We start from the raw sequence: 20989 nt of genomic DNA, 5'->3' as shown, positions 1-20989 counted from the left end.
GACTGATTCTTGCCTTCTTCTTCCATTAACACTAGGCTAACTTTATATCCAGAAGAAGCCCCTTATTCTCCTAACAGGATAAGACTGACAAGGAGCTACTATACGCTATTGAAAAGTCGACGGATATGTGATCTGTCGTCGCCGTTCGGCCTCCGAGCTGTATATGCACAACGGGCAGGGTATACGATACAGTCATCATGCAGAGTCATCATCGGATCTGTGACAAATTTAGTACTTAGAAGACTCCTGCTGACTTTTCTACTTTATAAATCTGTATAGATATTATAGTTCTGTAAATACTATATTGATTACTCTATATTCTATACTAATTATTACTAAATTCCCGGGAAATACTGAGAGTAACAACTATCTCAATTCTCTGTCCTCTGCTTACAACCCGCACCTGTCAATAGTGGGTAATATAGTAGGCTATCATACTGACTCTGCCGGGCAGTGTTTATTTGTTCTAAAGGTAGTGTCCTATACAGACCAGGAGAATAGAATATTGGTATATAATATATTCTATATTATCTGTACAATTCCTGGAACTCTGTACTGAGCCCGGACTTATCTCTCTACTACTAGATAGTTTATCCAGATATCCTATTATTTTATCAACTTTTATTTCTAGGAGAATTGTTATATTATCTATAGAAGTCTTTTAAATATTTCCTATCTTCTATTGTTCTACGATGCTGGTACCACAGCTGCAGTATTCTCTACTCCGAACGGCTACCGATGTCTCTATATTATTGGGGGGGGGGGTGATTTACAGAACTTGCTGTTTCGCTGGATTTAGCTTAATTCTTCTACCCTTATTTCTTCCCAAGTAACTCAGTGGATATTCCTATTATCGGTATAATACTTAATACTATACTATAATACTATACTAACATTCACTTGGATACTTTACCTTTGTCTTCAGTTTCTATGAGCTCTGCTCCTACTACTTCCGTATCAACTATAGCCTCTATAAGACTGTTCTCTGTTGCACTGAGTAAACGACCCGCTGAGAATCCCCCGTCTGATAGTAAATATAAGAAGAAGAAGAAGAAGAGATTCTCCGCTATCTTTATCCCGAAGAATAACTGTATATCCTTACCCGAGTGGTCCTCCTAACTGCAAGACAATAATGACCTCTGATACCCAAGTGTAACGCGACCAGCACATCGTTTAAAGGCTTCAGGCCCTAAGATCTACAGATAAGAAACAATTATTTAAGATACTATATAGTATATTGTCTATTTTACGTTTAATAGTAATACCTAGAAGACTGTTTAATATATTATACAGATAGAGAAGAAGGTCCTGTATTTCAAATTTCCTTTTTTTGTTAAAGTTATAGTAACAACTGGCAAGCAGACTTTCTACCTAACCGTCAGGAATTTAGTTATCTGTAATTAACTGGGTGTAGGCCGCGCAAGACGCGTCCCTAACTACTTGTATAATACATATATCTTAAAAGTAAACCAAGACCAATAAGAATACGGGAAGCAACATTGCCTATTTCTAGTTGCGGGGTGTCTTTGTGTAAGACTCCATACAGTATTTATATTGTATAGGATTGGAGTATCTGCTAATAAATATACATCGGTTGACTATGTACACATTCTTCGATAGGCGCAGCGGTTTTCCCGCAGCAAGGAGCCAAAGCGGATGTAGAATAGCTGACTGATCATAAAAGAAAAGGGAAGGGAAAGAGACAGGCAACGCGGGCGCGGATGCATTGCCACGGACTTTCGGCGCCGGGGGCACGTGGGAACACCGAAAACGGGCCAATCCGTGGCGCCGGATGCGAGACGTACGTACATGTCCCATGTACTAGGGTATAGAGTTCGGGCACTTTTTGTTGTTGGGCGGATCAATTGACCGAATCCTAACTGCTTAGCTAAGCAATGGGGTTGGAGTCTAGACTTACACCCACCCAGTGTACCACCCAATGCCCAAACAAACAGGCAGCCAATGGACTTACGAGCTGCACCTCGTATATGTAGGTACAGTCAGATACGAAAATAGATACGATGCAACCTTGCAGAATCTGGATATTCCTTTTTATTTCTGGGGTCTTTACAAAAGCCTCAAAATGCCGCTCCGATTTTTGCATTGTATTCTCTACCAATTTCGCAAATCGGCCTGCCAACCCTTAGTTTTCAACCTAGTACCTTCAAGATGCAGTTTTTCTCTATCTCTTTTGCTATTACCGCTCTTCTGGCTGTTGCAGTCAGCGCCGCTCCTGCAGAGGCGGGCAAGAGTAATTGCGGACATGTGTGCTTCTCTAAAGACCATAAATGTCCTAGTGGACTAGTGAGTTGTCCCTTATAGTTTTTGATTGTATTATTTGTCACTAACGTTTTGTTTAGCATCTGAAAGGTGTACGTACTGACGGCTCATCTTTTTCTAGTGAATACTAACCATGTTGATAGTTCAACAACAACCAATGCTACCGCTGCTGCCACTAGATTCGCTCCTTAGAGGATTTGTTTATTGCTCTATGCATCATAGCTGGAAATATGAATATGTACAAAATCTTACATCTGAATTGAAGTATACCATTAAACCAATAAAAACCAGATCCTATCCGTCATGCTCTATTGTTAAATCACTAGAAATAATAAACCAGCTATAATTGGTTGATTTCCTCCCCGCTTCCCCGTGTGCTCATACTTCGGCTTCCACCATAAATCAGCTGAAAACAAAAATTTCGCAGTGAAGATCCACTGTACAAGCGTTTCTTCTTCAGAAATTGCTAATTTATAGCTTTTGTGTGCAATCCAGGTGAGTTAAGGCCCACTAGTCCCTAGTGGTAGATCCACCCTACCTAGATTCCCATTTTCTCGCCCGCTGATTCGTTCGTCTGTCCGTCCGGCTTTTTGATGTCTCCCCCCCCCCGGTACGTACTCCCGCCGCCCCGTGTACGTGCCCCGAAGCCCCCCTCTCTCCCAGTTACTTGTAGAGCGCTGTAGCGATATTGTTATATACATTCCGGAGAGCCATATAGACGCGTGTGATCCTGATAAATTCTTCGCGTTATATACATGACTATTATATCTAATCTAGTTAATTAGTTAGAATAGATATTAATTTCTCTCTATCTCTTTTTTCTTTCTATACTATACTAAAATCTGTATAGTCTATTGCTTGCTATCGACTATTCAATTCTATAAGATCAGCCATGGATCTCTTTCTATATAACCCAACCTATCAGATCTGGATCTGCACCGCGCCTCGGTGCCAGTACGCCATCTCGCCTACTACTTTAGTCAGCCATCTGCGGACACGCTATCGCTCCCATCCCAGCGCAGCCACCCCGGCACTCCAGCAGGCAGCGTTAACCGCTATACTTCAGCGACCCTGGATCAATCCTGAGATAGAAATTATCTGTCTCCCGTCTCCAAGTAGCCCTCCTATTGTAGGTCTGTCTGTTTTCCGCGGCTACGGCTGCCTATACTGTGAGTATATCTGTCGGTCCCCGCAGACAATGAAAAAACATTGAGATGAAAACTATATCGATCGTGATAGGGGACGACAAAAACGAGGCCGGGAAACAGCAGCTCAGACTCAAGCTAGGCTTCAAACCCGACTAGCAGAGCGTATAGTAAGCTGCCAGCGCTTCTTTATCAATCGAGCCGCTAGTCGGTTTTTTGAAGTAACTACTGCCGATCCTTCTACCGATTAGAGACTCAAGAAGACAGCCTCTCTGAAGACCCCAGCAGCTATTATCCGGGCCCGGGTCGAGCAGGCTCTTCAGGAAAGCCAAGCTACCGCAGAGCAGACCGATGGTCAGATCCCGATCATAGACCCGCACCCGACCGCGGTCTCCCCCTGGCTGGAGCTGACCCGGTGGCCGGAATACCTGTGTAGTCAGGATCTGACAGCAGTCGCCCTACTCGGTAGCTTCCCTGATTCTAGAGCGGAATCTCTACTAGAGCAATTCACCGCTAGTGTACAGTGTCTAATAGATCAGGCCTACCGTGTAATCAAGGACGGCCGGATTAATGAATTCGACCAGATCCAGATCAATACCTTCTTCCGCCGACCGAGTATTTGGAACCGACCAATCCAGATCCATCTCCGGCCAAGGACCTATCGCGAATACTGTCGGGTCTGGCAGCGCCTAGTCTGCTTCGCCTACCGCAGTAGCCGGACCGATCAGCCTATCCCGCTCCGCCACCAGCTGACTACCGCCCAGTTTTGCCGCGCTCGATCGGATGGAGATCTATAGCCAGCAGCTTCTTAGGCTATCTATTCAGGAGATCAAGCCGGCGGAGTATACAAATCAGCAGAGACAGATACAAAAGCAACTAGAAAAGGCCTCTCTGGCCTTCTCGATTGCTCTACTCGACCATACACTGAAGGGGGATCTCTTCGAGAGTACCGTAGTCGGTTTTCTCGCGGTTCTCGGGATCGATATAACACAGCAGACCTTTCGCGGGCCCTATGGCTATACTAGCTATCTCTCCGGACTAGTCAAAATGGCCCAGATACTGGTCGCTCTGCAGGCGGTCCATCTCGTCGAGATCGGTCAGGTAGCCTATCCGGCAGAGGCTCTGGATGAGATGCGCGAGCGGTTCTTACTATTTGGGGTACGCGCCCCCTTTGGCTGGATTACCCGCCTACGGACGTACGGCAAGAAGATCCAGAATAGCACAACGAGTATGGGCTATATCTACTGGAGTGACGATGAGCAGACCCTATACCCTAGTGCGTGGTCCAGCCAGGCCTCGCTCGATTTACTCGGCCGCCCATTGGCCTGTCCCGTCCCGCGCCACCGCCATCTTCTTCACCCCCACCCCCACCAACCCGTGCGTGCTCCCGCCGGTCGGCTGTGCATGACCTGTACAATCTCTCCTCCCCGGTACCATGTCGATCGTCGATATTGGCTTGGTAGAGAGAAAATGATCTATTAACTTATTATTCTATATATTATCTCCTGCGCGACAAGATCAGGATTCTCAACGTGTCCACGCATTATATTAAACTCGGTTAGATTGAATTATACTTATACTCTCTCTATTTCTTTTTTTTTTTACTATGAAGTATTCAGAGGATTTCTACTATAAGATATATTTAGGTAAGGTCTATGGTTAATAAGCAGCACCTTACCTAATTAGGTTTAGCCTAGGCTTGGCGGGGAACCCGCGGGTCGGGGAGGCCTAAACCTAGCAGGTTTTGGGTCGGGTGCGGGGAGACCTATCAAAAACCCGACCCGCGTGCAACTCTAGGTCGAGATTACTATTAAAAATCCAATATCACTGCAGCTATAGAGTACATTAGCTACCAGTAGTTCTATATTACTGGAGTAGCTAGCTAATCTTTTACTATTATCCCCGCGAGTCAAACTGAGCAAGTTTAGAAGACTACTTAAATAAACAAGACAAAGTTTATTCAGAGTTAGATTAATTAGATATACAAGTAAAATAAGAAAATTTAAACTATTTAGTAATAGTCTATCCCAATCGAAAAATATTCCAGCAAAATCTCTCTGTAGATACAATTAATCTGTTAACTGGAGTATCTGTAGAGATAGAATCTTACTATAGTAACTCTACTAGAATTAATCCCAGATAGTAAAAAAGAACTATTATTAACGATCTTTATTTAAAGTATTAAGCGGCTTATTTACTGGATTTATTAGACTATTACCAGCTACCGGATTAATAAATTTAATAAAAATTTAAATCAATATCTTCTTCTATGTACCGGGGTGTAGAATCGGCCGATTCAGATCTATCTCTGTCTATCTATATACCGGTAGTATCGGTAGATATAGCAGTGGCTGATCTTCTTTGCCTACTGCAGCAGCCACCCCGATTAGCCGATTATCCTCCACTATCAGCTGACCACAGTACAGCTGGCAGCCCTGGATTAGATAGAGAAGTACAGTACCCGGCTACTTAATTAACCAGCCGATAGTCAGTCCAAGATACAGTATCTAATCAAGACTATAGAGAATTAGCTAGATAAAACCTATCTAGTACTCTTGATTACTCTACTTAATTATTCTCTTAAAGAGAATCTATTTAAAAATATAGTTATAGAGTTTTTAACTATTTTTAGAATTAATACTAATTACTCTAATTTCTAGAATCTAAACTATTATACTATCTATCTCTCTATACTAGTTAAGATCGCCTAGACACTGATAGCAGAGTAGATAGTTGAGATAGTAGATTATAGTAAGATTAGTTATTCAGTAGATATCTTAGACAAGATATATAAGTACTTCTTATTATATAGTATATAGATACTGTTTGGATAGATTACCCAGCTATAGATATATAGTAAAAAGATTTAGAATACTATTACCAGTCTCAGCTATATCTACTGAAATAATAATAAGTAGACCCTGAGTTACAAAGACCTTTAGCTCAGTATAAAGAAATTCTGTCAGTTTACTGCTATATAGATTTAGCTGTCAAAGCCTCGAGGTCACACCAGAGCTCCTCTCCTTTATGCATACATTCTCAGCCGAGCATCCGGGTGCCGTAACCATGCTCAATTTATTGCATTTCAACTCTCCTGGCGGAAAGGATGGCTATTATAAGTACGGGCAGGCGTTTGGGCCCGTTGCTGGTAGACGGGGCGGCAATGCAAAGTTGGTAGGGACGGTGATTCGACCTGATGCCGAGGGAGAGACCGATGTCAAGAGGAAAGGAGAGGAGGGCTGGGATGAAATTTCCATCGTGCACTATCCTTCTATCCGCCATTTTTGTGATATGCTTGCCGGAGAGGACTATCAAAGAATCAATGAGAAGTTTCGATTGGGAGTAAGTCCCTCCCCCAAAATCATAACTCCTCCGTGTTTCTTTTTCTTTTGCCTTGCTACTGAAGTGAAATTCTGATTTGTTTGTGTAGGCTCTGAAAGATACGTTTTTGCTTTGCACGACTGAGTTTGATGTAGAGGAGGAACCATCACCTGCAAGAGGGTTCTCGAAGATATAGGTATCCATGATTCCGTGATTCCGCGATGAAGTAGGCTGAGACTTTTATCTAGAGTTCTGGGTCCCTTGGTTGACAACTCTAATTGTAGTTAGGTATAGAAATTCCGTTAACCTAACCTAATTTAGCCAGACGCCAGTCTACTTTAAGGTTAATTGAATGAATAAAAGCCAACGTCGTAGAAGGCGGTGGTGGGGAAGGTAATATTCCAATGCGTGAATTAGGCTAGCCATGAATACTTCATAGTTCAAGCGGCACTTTGAATTTGAATATTGCTGAAACCGCCACTGCCATAGCTGCCAAACAATCCCGCCATACCCCGTCCCAAGCTATCGTCAGTGACTGACAAGTTCGTCTTCGCCCCTCCACTTCCGGTCACGGTGGCAGAAATGGTGGCAGACTTAACTGAGAGGGATAGATGATATTTTTGATTGGCCTGGATGCCACCAGGAACAGGCTTTGAGCTCAAGGTAGTTGCTCCTTTATCACCTACTTTGTACAAGGTAAAACTGCCATGGTTGCTATCGATTGCAGCTGTATATCGTGTGATGCCTTTGGGAGCATTGTCAAGATGAGTTGCTCGCGCCACGAGACCCACTACACCAGGTGAACTCGTCACGATGGCATCTGCACTGATCTCATAGTTTGTCCATCCCGACGAACCTGTGAGAACTATCGTGCCTTGTTCACTGCCTGGTTGCGGAAGCTTGTACTGGTCACCTGCAACGGACCATATCTGGTCGAAGTCAATCCACCCAGCATCGCCAGTGACTGGAAAGTCAGATCTGTATGGTAGGATTCCGATAGCTGCTGCGCCAGTACTCTCTTCACATGGTTCGCCTTGGATGTTGGCCGGTGCCCTTGCTGAATACAAAATCGTTCCATTTGGCAGTTGTAACATGTTGGGACTGTAATTAGAGGTGCAATTCTTTGAACTTGGAGCATACCAAGGTGCTGATGCCCAATGCCAGTCACCAGTGCCGTATTGCAGGTTGATGTGGACGGTATGCCGGTCTTCTAGGAGGTGAGGGGGCTTTTTGAAGTAGGGAGCATTGGATGGACGCCGTTTTGAGAAGCTAGATACAATCAACTGCTTCCCTATGGGATCCCAGATACTATATGGGCTGTCGTACGCTCCAACACCATCAGGGGAAGAAACAAGCACTCCCTCGTCACTTGCATCCCATGTAATCCCATCTTTGGATGTCTTCCCATGAACCGGGCAAGTAGTTGGATAGTTTCTGGAATCACACCACTCATAACTCATAAAATAGTCTCCATTACCCATCTTGGCGACGGTCGCCATTCCAGGTCGGAAAGTCTGCTCAGAGCCAACCACAATATCTGTGGCATTGTCCCAGTTGTCACCACCGTCTTTCGAGATAACTCGGACTAGCTTTTGAGAATGTACTTTGTTCTCGTGTTCATCTGAAAAGACAGCCACGAGATTGCTCTGGCTATCCAAGAACAAGAATGGTTCCCAAATACCGTGAGTTTTATTGATGTTCTTGTCAGGCCAACCCCGCTGCCAGACGCCAATCTGATCCCATGTTTTGCCATGGTCCGTGGATCGCCAGGAATAGAAGTCGCTGACACTCGCGTTCACCAAATTTCCTACCAAGAGGATGGTACTTGCGGCATACTTCCCAAGCTGCTGGGGGAACTCGAACAGGAAAGGCTGGTAGTAATGTACCGTTGGAGCGTCACCAGAGGCGACCACAGTTGTCAATGTATCCCATGTTGTGCCATTATCGGTGCTCTCCCGAATGATATAATGACTCGGTGAGTTGTCAGCGTGCGAGTGTTCAAAAGTAGCAAGGAGCTTGCCATTTGCGTCGCCTGCATGCTGGAGCTGAATTACTCGTGAGTATCCAACTACTTCACCGCTTTGCGACGGTGACCAGAGCGAATTGTAAGCGGCAAGGGTGGAACTCGTAAACAGCACAACTAGGGAACTGAGGGCGCGTGCTGTGACGCTACTCAATTTGGCCATAGTGAGAAAGGTCCGTCTGGGAAGGGTTGTGGAGAAGAATTGAATGCGAAACTTTCATTCATTCGATATTTTCGCGACTATTTATCAACCCGAGAAGACTCCTTGATTAGAAATTACAATATTTTAGGCATCCCAAGTTGTCCATATTCAGTGCAGATCGACAGCTGTGTCGATATCACATGGGTATTTGTGATAAGGCATTTTTGAGAACATTTCAGCTCAAATAGAAGGCCGCCTTTACCAATATTGGTAATATTTTTGCGAGCTAGCGTATGTGAACGAAAAGCTTGTATTGCTTAGCCTGATGGGACGCCTGATCGTCAGGCTGTGTCGGATATGTTTTACTCTGCGGCCCATTGCTTGTTTGTAAAACATTTGTTACGCTTCTCCAGGAACATTTTATGAATGAGGGAAGGCTTTGTCACCTGAACATGTAGAGCAGCAATGTTCCCGTTCCTGTCCCTTTATTTACTGACTGACGTTCTGCCTGAATTCTCGCCTACAACTTTGCTAGCGTCATTGGTCTTATAACTGTGATGGCTATTTCTATCACAGTCCAGCTGAGGTGGTCAGTGCGAAAGCTCGTGACGGAGGGGATGGGAATCATAGGGGTGATTGATTGGGCGCTGCCCCCATTCTCACCTCAGAAGACAGAAAATAACAAAAATAGGTTACAATTCTCTCTCGGCTCACCTCCTTAAAAAATTGTACTTTGCGGTCGCGCAGTTGCTTGCTATTTTTACAGAAAGGGACAAGGGGTATCGTCAAATCCGGCTCATTGAACCTAGTCTATACAGGTCTGCACTTTTTGGGTTGAATTTGAAATTTAGAACTAACTTTTAACCTACAGTGATTGCCAGGACCGACAAAAAATAAAAAAAACACCAGCTTCAAAAATTGCCCAGTATCTAGTTGCTATCGCATTCGAAATTACACGTCTCGAAGGAATCCTCCCTCAATCAATTCGACCGGCGTTTTCGCCATTTGAAGATAAAGATGAGGTACGTCGCCAGCACCGCCATGGTGTAGTTGAACAGGATGAATCCAATGAAGATACCGACGTTGTTGCCGCGTTGTGAATAGCTCATGTCATATTGCTGGACCTATTTAGTTGAAAACCAGTTAACTTTGTTCACAGAAGGGAACAGGAACCGAGAAAGAAATACTAACATATTCATCTCCATCCGCATAGGCACAGTATTCGCACAGCCCTGTTGCATTGGGATCAACTAGATAGCCAGTGGAATTCGCCAGACCGAAGAATTCGGCCGTGTAGGAGGCACATGTCTCCCCTGCGGGCGCCTGGAAAGTGGTGAGCTCGGAGTTGCGGCAGTTGATTTGGAGCGCATGCATAGCGTTGGTCCCAATTCCCTCGATGAAGTAGAATAAAGGGGAGATGTTGTAGAACCACCGCCATCCGCGCGGAGTCAGAGGCGGGGGCGACAGGGGACCGTTGAAGGTGTTGACAACCAGCCAGATGAACCCCGTCGCCACCTGTGCGGCGAGAACGGTGGGGAACAGGGAGGCAGTCAGCTGCGCGAGACTCGCGACGAACAGCGAGTACAGCTCGTACATGAGGAAGGCGTACCCGGCGCGAGTCGACACGGTGAGGTACCCAACCATGTAGTACCAGAGAAGCCAGTAGATCAGCCCGCCCAGGAGGGTGAACGGGATCTCGACAAGCAGCGCGCTGATGGTGAAGATGCTCCAGTGGTACACGCGCGACTCATTCTCCCGCGCCAGGAATTGGTCGCGCAAGAGGATGAAGCGAGGTTCAATCTGGAGACTGAGTACAGGGCCCGTGATCACACCGACGAAGATCGAAAACATCCGTCCGCGGGCGTCGGTCAGATCGTTTGACAGCTGAAGAAAAGTGAGCCCGTTCATCAGTCCCATCCAGATGTTGAGCTGGATTTTGCCTATCACGTAGTCCGAGTCACGCCAGTAATTCGTGAAAGCGCGTTGCGTGACGATGCGAAGCTGGTCGAGATATGAGGCCGCGTATGTCCGATCAGATTCTGACGATGAGGACTCTTTGACCTCCTGTACCTGGAGTAATTTCTGAAGCTGCTCTTGCGTGGAACCATACTCGGGCGACTGCTGCCAAGTCTGCTTCGTCCAGAAGTTCAAATTCGAGTAAGTAAATGTTACAATAGCACCAACGGGGGAAGGAGGCTGTTGGGATGAGAACACCATACCTGAAACCAGTCTTTGTCAGGCTCGGCGCTAACTGCCAAAAGGTAATCCGCTGGATTTTCGGTCTCTGCGCACCGTCGCGTATAGCGAGCGAAGTAATCCAAGATCTTTTGACACCGAGAGCCCAACGGGCCGAAGTAAACTGTCTTCCCGCCGGGCACCAACAGAAGCAAATTGTCAAACTGTTCAATCATCTGGGCGGAGGGCTGATGAATCGTGCAGAGGATGGTCTGCCCGGCGTCGGAGAGCCTGCGCATGAGTTGCACGATGGAGAGCGCAGAGTTACCATCCAAGCCGGATGTGGGCTCGTCGAGAAACAAAACAATGTCCGGCTTCGCAGCTAGTTCGACTCCGATACTGACACGCTTGCGCTGTTCAAGATTCAATCCCGCCCCTGGCACTCCGATGATGGCCTCGGCGATATCATCCATCTCCAAGAGTTGAATCAGCATTTCCACGTGACCCATCTTCTCGTCCCAGGAAACCGTTGCCGGACGACGGAGGCATGCGCTCAGCTGGAGAGCTTCTCGAACCGTGGATGATGCCAGGTGGATGTCATTCTGGTGGACAAATCCCGTGCGCCGTCCCATCGATGCCGGAAGAGTCTGCCCGTTTAGATAGAGCCCTCCGGATAAGCGCCCAATCTGGATTCGCTGAGCAAGGGTATCGAGGAGTGTAGTCTATACAAGCACCGGCTCAGTCAGCCTGGGGGGGCTCTATGTGCACACAACAGCCTGCTCAAGATCTTCCACATGACTTACCTTGCCCGCACCAGACATGCCCATTAACGCAGTCATTTTCCCAGGCTGAAGCCACCCTATGAAAAAAGAAGATGGTGAGACGCATTCTCCCTCTGAATACTACCCAGCAAGGCCTTACCTGAGACTTCGTGAAGCAAGCGCTTGTCATCGTCAAGCTGAAGAGAGAGTTCTTGCCATGCAAACACACTCTGGGTCGTCTCTAGACGGCTGATCGTTGTCACATCGTGGTTGGAGCTGGGCTTGGACTCTTTTGTCTCTGTGACCATTGGTGGTTCCTCAATGTCTGCGGAGCGCGAGGCCGATGCTCTCACCCAGGACGGTAGCCTCCGGTAAAAGATCGTTGACATGTGTTCAGCGGCATGACGGAATCGCTCCATCCCAATCCTGCATGTACGAATAACGTCAGCGTCTATTAGGTTGACCTATACATTTTTGGAGAAGGGAGTAAACGCACATTACCACAATCGAAAAGAAAACGAAGAAGGCAGCATTGATCCCGACATTCCGCCACAAGTGCGTGTGTTTGAATCCGTACTCGGCCATCAAATACAGCCTTCCAGAAAGACTCAAATCGCCAGGGACGGACCCAGACATTGCACAAGCCTGATAATTGGTCTCATTGTATGCCGCTCCCCGGGGAACGATGTCCTTGGTGCTACACTGATAAGAACTAGTTCCAATTTCATTAAGAGCGACAGACTCGAAGATATAGTACATCGGCTGGTTTGCAAAATTAGCAGGTTAGTACGTTTTTCTCAGACGTGCATTCTGGACTTCTTGTTTCAGACTTACATCAAGGTACCGGATCCAAAAGAGCCAGACCTTCATGCCCGGGGGTGTGATGTAAAAGCCCGTATAGATAATAAACACATTTAGCAAAAGCCCGACGGGGAGAATGGCTCGAGTGATGGAGTTGGTGAAGACGGCAATGGCCCGAAACATGACGCTCAGTGCCATTAGGCCCATATAGAGGCAGACGAGCCATGTGAAGAAATGCCCCGCTGTGCGTTGGAAATTGATCATCCAGTAGATGGGGAGCGAGTACATGATGAAGATAAATTTCCAGGGTACGTCCGCGAGGATCTGACCGAGCGCGTAGGCCCCGGGCCGGTAGAACCGCAGGGCCTTCTGCTTGAGCAAGATTGGGCGCTGGACAAATGTATTTCCAAACTCAGCTGAAGCCTGTAAACCCATAATCAGAACACAGAAGAAGAGGGCCGAGGCGCGCGTGTAGAGCCCCTCCGTCACGGCTCTCTGATTGCGGAACAGGGTGCCTAAAAGCAGAGCTTGAACAATCGTCCCGGCTGCCTCAGCGATCCAGGCGGCCCGATCAGTCAGAAAAATCTGATAATGCCGGACTGTACACTCATACACCTGACGGTAAAGCGGTAGAGCGTACCCGGAAGCTTTTGGTTTGCTGACTGGTTTTAATTGCGGCGGCGTTGCGACGTTGCTCGCGGTCTCCCGGTAGAAACTGCTTTCCCTGAACCGAGTCTCAAAGTCAACCGGGTGAATTGGCACCGGCCGGTCAAGATCTTCTCGGGGGGTCCGACCTTCCGGGGTTCCGGACATCGATGCGAGAAAGTCGGAGACCGACATCCTTGGAGAGCAGTAGAAGCCAAGGGACTCGAAGTAAGCTTTGGCTGAAGTCGCCGGGCCGTAGTATGCGACATGACCGTCGTTCAAGACCAAAACCTTGTCGAATATTGCGACTGCCGAATCGCTGGCTTGGTAGAGAGACATCGCGGTCATACATTGACTACGTGTGCTGTATTTGCGCATGGTGGTCAAAAAGCGAATGGCGGTTGATGAGTCCAGACCTCGCGTAGGATTATCGAAGCAAAACAGACTGGGTGACGGTAAGATTAGCAATCCTTTTCCGCTCCCGCGAAGATTCAGAAGTTCACTCACCTTGCACGAGTGCACAGCGCCTCAGCGAGAGACACTCGACGACGCTGACCCCCACTCACTCCACGAATATGGTCACTCCCGATGCGGACATGGGCTGCTTGAGCAAGACCCATGAGTTCAAGCACAGTCTGTAAATCCCGTTGGAGGTGTTGAGCGCGATCAGGATCGGAGGTTGAACGCCGGGTATTGAGTGCAAACTTAAGCGTGGTGCTGACTGATAATGTTGGAAAGTGGATGTCGTCCTCTCCTATATGGTATCCATGCACCGTTTTAGCACTATGCGAGCTTGCATGGAGGATGCAGGAGCTCTCTTACCCACGAAAGCAACTTGGTTGGCTCTGGCCTGCTTCGCAGTCCCGGCATCCATTGAGCCATACCAGACATCGCCCTCCATCGCCAAGTACTCCTCCCTCATGTTCGCCAGGGCTTTCAGAACGGTGGTACATCCACTGCCGGGGCGGCCAACGACCATCAACATCTCCCCTTGCCGAATTGTGCCAGTTAGCCGCTGGAGAATAGCCCGAGATGGTGGGGGCTTCCTCGAGAACCAGGTCGCTGGATTGGCGAGCTTCGACAGCCGCTGTAACGTTTCGGGGACGTCATGCATCCGTTGATGCTGGTCAAGTTAGTGGCCCGCCACGTCATGGGATAAATGTGTGTATAGGAAAACAAACCCCGGCTCCAGCTCCTATGACGGACAGGTCCTTGAAGATGATGTCACCCAAACGTTCCGATTCACTGGAAGTCTGGTATTGAAGAAAATCGTCCACCAATCGATCGATCTCTGCATCTTGGTGATTGTCTTCGCTGGAGTCGTATTCTTTACTTTCACCCGAGGACTCCATGATGGAGAGATTGACCTGCTGAGAATCTCGATTGCGAGACTGGGCTTCTGTGGATCGCGAGCTGTTGAGGGGACTATTAAAAGCAGTGTCCCAGCATCATATCAAAGGGATTCCTGTCGGGTTACCGAATGGGGTAATAATTACCCCTTCAGGTTAGAGTGGGGAAGGGTTAGGACGAGCTCCACCCTTGGTGGAGTCGCGGATAACATCGAGGGGTAGTAGTAAAATAAATAAATAGCAGAAGCGACGCAGGAGGAGCAAAGAGAATTTCTCGTCCGCCCCAACATTGTCAAACAAACGTTGAGCACAATTGCTCCAATTCCTTCAATTCCTCCATTCGCCATGTCTGATTCCCAGATTGATCCTGATCAGTTCACCCGCGCGGGCTCTATCACTAAGGGCTACTACCGTGATGTCCATCCCACTATTGATCCCACACGGTCAGAGCTATCCCAGACAGGCAAAGTAACCATTGTCACAGGAGCAGGAAAGGGAATTGGCCGAGTAAGAATCAACTCTGTTCCGCTGCCGAAGGAAGCACGGCTGACGTTCACGATTCTCTACAGGCCATTGCACGAGCACACGCACAGTCTGGTGTCAGGGGGCTGGTGCTCATTACCCAATCCGCTCACACAGCTGAAGAGACAAAGGCCTTGGTGCAAGCCGAGTTCCCTTCCGTCGAGGTGCTGGCCCTGCCTACAGATATCACCGACGAAAAGGCAGTGGCACAGACTTTCGCGACTATCAAGGAGAAGTTCGGAACCGCAGTACACACCCTGGTCAACAATGCCGGCGTCTTCGCTTCGGTGGCGCCCGTGGCCGAGGCTGACTCCACTGAATGGTGGAAGGACTTTGAGGTCAACGTACGGGGGACATACCTGATGACGGCAGCATACTTGCGCTTGATTGCGGATGAGGCTGCGGACTTTCAACCCACCGTGGTGAACTTCATCACCACGATCCCCCTGACCCCGCCTGGACTGAGCAGCTACTTTATCAGTAAGCTCGCGGTGGCCAAATTTACCGAGTTTGTTGCAGCGGAGAACCCCCGGGTGGCCGCCTACAGTCTCGCTCCTGGCATCGTCCTTACTAGCATGACGCTGGATGGGTTTAAGCCATTCGCCAAAGACACCCGTAAGTTAAAAGACCATTTTTCTTCTGCATCAAGCGACCTATGAGATGGTATAGAGTATGTTCTAATGTTATGATATAGCGGAGCTACCGAGTGCTGTGACCGTGTACCTGGCAGCGAAACGTCCGCAATACCTCAATGGGCGCCACCTCTCTGCCAATTGGGATTTCGCAGAGCTGGAAGCTCGGCAATCTGAGTTTTCATCGTCGGAGAAGCTGACGCTTGGTCAGTTTATCTAAACGGGGGGCTGGGTTGTCCCATTCTTCGAGGGTGGTCTTGCTCTCTTTTCATCGGTGAAGCTTACCTGTTAACCCGATTTCATGTACATGATTATGATATGCCATACATTCTAGACTAGGAACATAGAACTCTCAACGCTGTATCAATCGCGCGCATGATGTTGGGAAAATTTACCAAGAATAATAGTTATGACATCAAAAATTCGGTACCTAGCGAGATCTCGGGCACATCCATGAGCATATCATTGATTTCGTGGCAGTACCCATACCAAATACTGGGGTCAACAGTATCTGCACAGGACCACAAAGCATCATCCTCGGATGTGAACGAGGGAGGCTGTTGCTGCTTCTTCTCGGGTTCGACAGGATCAAGGGTTTGGATGCCCCGACCATCATTGCGATCATTGGGGGCGGATGACTGCGAACTCAGCAACTCCATGAGTGCACTGACCCGCCCAAGCAAATATCGTGTCAGGCGAGCAGCTCGTGACGCAATCGGATTTACTGGTCCTGCTGCCTCGAAGATCTGAAGCGATCGCTCGACATGCTGCTGAGCACGAGGGAACCAGTAGCATAAGGGGTAGGCCAACATAAACCCTATAAGTGTGAGAACGGCATTCCACAAGTACTGGTAGATCTCAGAGGAGCCATAAAGCACGTCGTGATAGAGCATCCGAAGACGGATGAGGTCCGTGACGGTTAGCGCATGTTGTATAGCCGTGGTGGCGTGCACATCGGCTTGTGGACTCCGTTGCGGAACCAAGCCACGACTCGGAAACTGGATGAATGAGTGGTGAGCCCAAAGAACAATGTCATGATACTGAAGCTCAAGGAGGGTTCGCTGTAGGATGACTGCTGGGGCCAGGTGAAATGACAGCCTTGCATCATGATCGTGCTTTAGCCCATCCTCGGCAGCCGTCACTGCTTCGGGTTGATATGCTCCACAGGCAAGTGTGATATTGGGAAACAGTTTTGCTTCCAGGATCCGATCTTTCCATTGATACAGGTGCTTGATTTCCTGCGACAAATGGTGCGCATAGCGCTCGATCTTGGTGACAGAGTCGACTGTCCCTGACACAGCATGCAAATGATTCTCCAGGGACTCGGCCACTTGTCTTGCGACCACAGTCAGTGAGATTGACGCTGAGTAGTAACTGAGGTCCGGGGAGGCCACGGAAGACTCAGGTGTAGGGTGCGGCATGGTGATTGTCTTGTCATTGAGGGAGACAGCCATCGGTTTTCCCAGCAGTCGGGAACAGTGGAAATCGAGATGGACCAACTTCCACCAGATTCGCTGGCGTATTTCAACCTCTTGTGGCGGTAGATGTGTTCGAGCGAGGCGCTGTAGGCCGAGGGACTGTGTGAGCCGCATGGCTACACCAATGATATTATATGCCGCCTGATGTTCTCCCGAGTTCAGTAGGAAGGCAGCCATGAAGAGATGCCGCTGCACATCTGCCAAGGTCGGCTCTGCGTAAAGGAGATAGACATTGTTTGTAGCCAGCCCTTGTTGGAATAAGGTAACAAACAGTTTGGCTACCAGAGGGCTTTGAGAAGGATTCTCCCCATGGTCTGATGACACCACGCCCTTCTGAATACTGAGCAAGCGGTTATGAAGCCCCGCATGATAGATCGATTGCAAACAGTAGGCCATTAGAGCCTGTCGCAACGGCTCGGACCGTCCATCCAGCTTGCCTGCTAAATCCTCCGAGCTGACAATTGGCATCAGGAAATGATATCGATTCCAGAAAATATCAAACAAGGTTTTCTGAAGCTCATTTAGACTGTCCCGAGTCAGCTGTGAAAGAAGTGGCTCTACTCTCCTCAGCAGGTCTGGTGACGAAGACGAAACATCTGCAGGGGCTGAGTCAACGGGTTGAGGGGATGGATGGGTCGACATTTGCGACACCACTGTGCAGAAACTATTCACTCGCGAGATAAAGCTGGCGAACGAGTCCAAGTGCTGTGAAAGAGGAGCGGCAGCAGCATGATGTATCGATGGAGTCTGCGGTGGATTTGACTGGGGCCTCACTTGCTGGCTTGAGACAGCCTGATTTGGGGCAGAGGGAGGTGCAGCCTGGGCGTGTGGAAAACTGGACTGGGCTGACGATTGTAACTCCCGATTTCCAGACGAGGGGAGTGGATGTGGGCTCGTATGTTGATGTGAATATGAATGCTGAGGAGGCTTGTTGCATTGCACCTTGTTGGTAAGGCACTGGCCACAGGGTAATCGGCCATCGCAGCGGACCCGGTGCTGGCGGCAGAAGTCGCATGCCCGACGCACTTTTCTCCGCTTAGCCAGTGGTGCTGACCGTATAGAGACGAAATTGTAAAGCATTAGGAGCGGGTGGGGTATCAGCGGTGGTAGCTAGACCCAGAAGACGGCACAAAGGATTTCAATTCTGAAGTCACGGTTCATATGGAGGTGGTGGCAGCGGTGAGGTACCGTGGAGTACTAATTTACTAAAGCCCTGAGGGGGAGTACTCTTGTACAAAGTAGGCTAAAGCTCCCATCACCTGACCCTTACCCAGCGTGGATTCCTGACCAATAGGAAAATGTGGAACAGTTAGCCAATCAGATTAGCTGGAAGGAACACTGACTGCTACTGGTTGTCGGGTCCTTCCGCTTCCAGATCCGCCACAGGTACCTGCCAAGAACCCATGGGTTAAAGATCTAAACCCGTAGCCAATCCGCGGGTTTAGACTAGAGGCCCAGAGCCCCGTGAAGAAACGGGTCGGCTCAACCCCGTGAGTGGACCCTAATGTTTTGGCGAGGCCTACTAACTAACGAACTACCTCTCATAGTCAAAACTGCAGACGCATTACTTCCCCATTGGGCGTAGGTACGGACAAACCTGAAGGGTAGCGTCTTCAGTTCTGCTTACGCATGAGTTACGTGATATGCGCCGGCGATCACGGTTCATTCCGTTACCCCATTTAACCCTAGTTCAAACCAGGCATTTGTTTTAGCCGGTGGATATCAATATATGTATATATATATTCACCTATATTCGGCAAGGTGGCCCCTGCGAATAATATCAACGTGTATTAGGTTGTCCCCACTTGATCGAGACAGTCTAAACTTCAAAATTTTTGTAGGTCAGGTTTTCACCCCAATTGATCAACCTCAATAGCTTAGAATTGGTGCTTGCAATCCTTCGTCAACACAAGGATCGATCAAATTTTCTATAGTATGGAATTGGAACATCGCCTTTAGAAATTCAACATACGGGGGGAATGTTATAGATAGTACAGCTACCTAGGGTTGCGAGACCGTTGAGCGGATACCTAGCTTATTGGCCGACTGGCATAGTACGTTCCATCGGTTATTCGGAGCATTGACTCGAACGATGACCATTTTAGCATTTGACATTCCTCATTTTAATATTACATAAAGACCCCATGCTAGTCCAGTAGTTTGTTGTGAGGTTTGACGAATCGATCTGTGCCCCCTCCATCCCCCCACGCACGCGCACAGTCCTCCAGCTGCGCCCAACCCATGGCCGAGGAGAACGAGTGCCCCACCAGCCGCCGTGTGAAGAAAGAAGACTCCATCTTCTTCACGGCGTACTCCCAGTCCGTGGTATACTCCTTGAAGAACGGTCGGTAGCCCAGTAGACCCCCAATCCAACGCCCCACAATGATTCCGCCCCAGTACCCGATCTTCTTCCGCAACCAATTCGGTAACCAAGCTGGGGGTAGGAGATATGCATCCCCTGCATCATATGTCTGTCCATGCAAACCCGTTAATTTTCTGTCGGTTTGAGGAAGGGTAGCAGTTGTTGGGGAAGGCGGGGGGGGATGATTGGGTCTGAATAAAGCCCAAAAAGAAAAAGAAAAAGAGAACATACGCAAAGTAATTGGATGAAATCCATCTTGCCCTCGTGCACCAGGTAATCATGCCACAAGCCATACCAATTCTCGAAGAACACTCGATCGAGTTGATAGTCAAGACCGGGATCTGAGGCACTGAGGATAATCACCATGTCTTCGGTGCTGTCGGGGGCGACGTAGAACCGGTGGATTGACCCGGCTCGGCCCTGGACCTCCCCATCATCGGGCGTTAGGATGCGAGTCTGACCATTGACTTCGAGGCACATGCGTCCTTGTTCGACTCGGAAATACTCGTTTTGAAAGGGGTGGAAATGGACGGGAGGGCCGGAAGGGTGATTAAGTGCCGCATTGATACGCTCATAGTCCGGGTCCCCTTCGTCCATGGGAGGCTTCAGGGCGTACTTTTGACGGAAGCAGAAGCACCGACCCGGCGGGGGTTCCAGGAATTCGGTAACAAGGGCACCTCCGAACCTAGCAGGTGAGATGTTAATACACGTCCGGGAACCCTAATGAGGAGGGTGGTGGGAGGAGGCAAAACAATAACCCACTTGACAACAGGATTGCTCCCGGCAGAGACATGGTATGGGATCAGGGGAGGCATTGCGAGAACAGAAGGGGGAAACTCGGATTTCTGAGACCGCTCGCAGGAATCTGTGTCTTCTCTCTGCCATTGACTACATTCTTCCGACGAGACAGCTTAAATACTTTACGGTTTCACCGAAGTCGATAAGTCCGTCCTTACGTTCCGATGGCTTGGAACGATTAGGATGATAAGACTAGGATGCAACCATCATCCTAGTGGTTCTAGATAATATGCATTTGTTGTTGGACTAGGAATAGTCCGTCTCATTAGCTAGCAGCTGAACGGGAGACCTCGAGACTCACGGTTGATATTGCGGCAAATATGATCCCTTGGCCTTGAGCATTTGCCGAGAGTAGAGGTCCTACGAAAAAGAGAGACTTGGCGGCTGTTCAGCACCACTGTCTAGATTTGCATGCTTCCATTAGCCTCATATTGGTGATGCTGAAGAATGAAAGTAGAGCCAATCAGATATCCAGGAAAGATAGCTCGCTAGTATATCACTGCATATACAACTATACTATATCAGGTATTTAGATTGGCTCATTGTTTCAACTGC

The 20989-nt window shown here is 48.4% G+C and overlaps 6 protein-coding genes across 6 annotated transcripts; 2 read left to right on the top strand and 4 right to left on the bottom strand.

Annotated features, from left to right (window-relative positions):
- Positions 1–3172: 3172 nt before the first annotated feature.
- BDV27DRAFT_146297 (uncharacterized protein) lies at positions 3173–4222 on the top strand (the record flags this gene model as incomplete). Its single annotated transcript, XM_032070559.1, has 4 exons — positions 3173–3461; positions 3495–3646; positions 3677–3877; positions 3965–4222. 4 exons carry the CDS (start codon positions 3173–3175, stop codon positions 4220–4222), a joined length of 900 nt encoding a protein of 299 aa, XP_031926337.1.
- Positions 4223–6491: 2269 nt separating this feature from the next.
- Positions 6492–6942, top strand: BDV27DRAFT_159009 (uncharacterized protein; the record flags this gene model as incomplete). The annotated part of the gene is made up of 2 exons (XM_032072805.1): positions 6492–6767; positions 6856–6942. 2 exons carry the CDS (start codon positions 6492–6494, stop codon positions 6940–6942), a joined length of 363 nt encoding a protein of 120 aa, XP_031926336.1.
- A 244-nt stretch (positions 6943–7186) lies between these two features.
- Positions 7187–8932, bottom strand: BDV27DRAFT_159008 (sialidase family protein; the record flags this gene model as incomplete). Its single annotated transcript, XM_032072804.1, has 1 exon — positions 7187–8932. One exon carries the CDS (start codon positions 8930–8932, stop codon positions 7187–7189), a length of 1746 nt encoding a protein of 581 aa, XP_031926335.1.
- Positions 8933–9737: 805 nt separating this feature from the next.
- BDV27DRAFT_165561 (P-loop containing nucleoside triphosphate hydrolase protein) lies at positions 9738–15796 on the bottom strand (the record flags this gene model as incomplete). The annotated part of the gene is made up of 11 exons (XM_032073966.1): positions 9738–10035; positions 10103–11041; positions 11131–11808; positions 11890–11945; positions 12008–12273; positions 12344–12609; positions 12682–13738; positions 13801–14047; positions 14116–14368; positions 15524–15745; positions 15794–15796. 11 exons carry the CDS (start codon positions 15794–15796, stop codon positions 9892–9894), a joined length of 4131 nt encoding a protein of 1376 aa, XP_031926334.1. The 3' UTR covers positions 9738–9891.
- A 330-nt stretch (positions 15797–16126) lies between these two features.
- On the bottom strand, positions 16127–18354 carry BDV27DRAFT_159005 (putative transcription factor; the record flags this gene model as incomplete). The annotated part of the gene is made up of 2 exons (XM_032072803.1): positions 16127–16154; positions 16211–18354. The coding sequence occupies 2 exons, from the start codon at positions 18352–18354 to the stop codon at positions 16127–16129; spliced, it is 2172 nt and encodes a 723-aa protein (XP_031926333.1).
- A 1067-nt stretch (positions 18355–19421) lies between these two features.
- BDV27DRAFT_159004 (cupin domain-containing protein) lies at positions 19422–20451 on the bottom strand (the record flags this gene model as incomplete). The annotated part of the gene is made up of 3 exons (XM_032072802.1): positions 19422–19745; positions 19868–20321; positions 20399–20451. The coding sequence occupies 3 exons, from the start codon at positions 20449–20451 to the stop codon at positions 19422–19424; spliced, it is 831 nt and encodes a 276-aa protein (XP_031926332.1).
- Between the last annotated feature and the right edge of the window lie 538 nt (positions 20452–20989).

The sequence above is a fragment of the Aspergillus caelatus genome, assembly GCF_009193585.1.
Source record: "Aspergillus caelatus strain CBS 763.97 unplaced genomic scaffold BDV27scaffold_119, whole genome shotgun sequence".
NCBI classification, from domain to species: domain Eukaryota; kingdom Fungi; phylum Ascomycota; class Eurotiomycetes; order Eurotiales; family Aspergillaceae; genus Aspergillus; species Aspergillus caelatus.
This window is presented reverse-complemented; position numbering and strand designations above follow the sequence as displayed.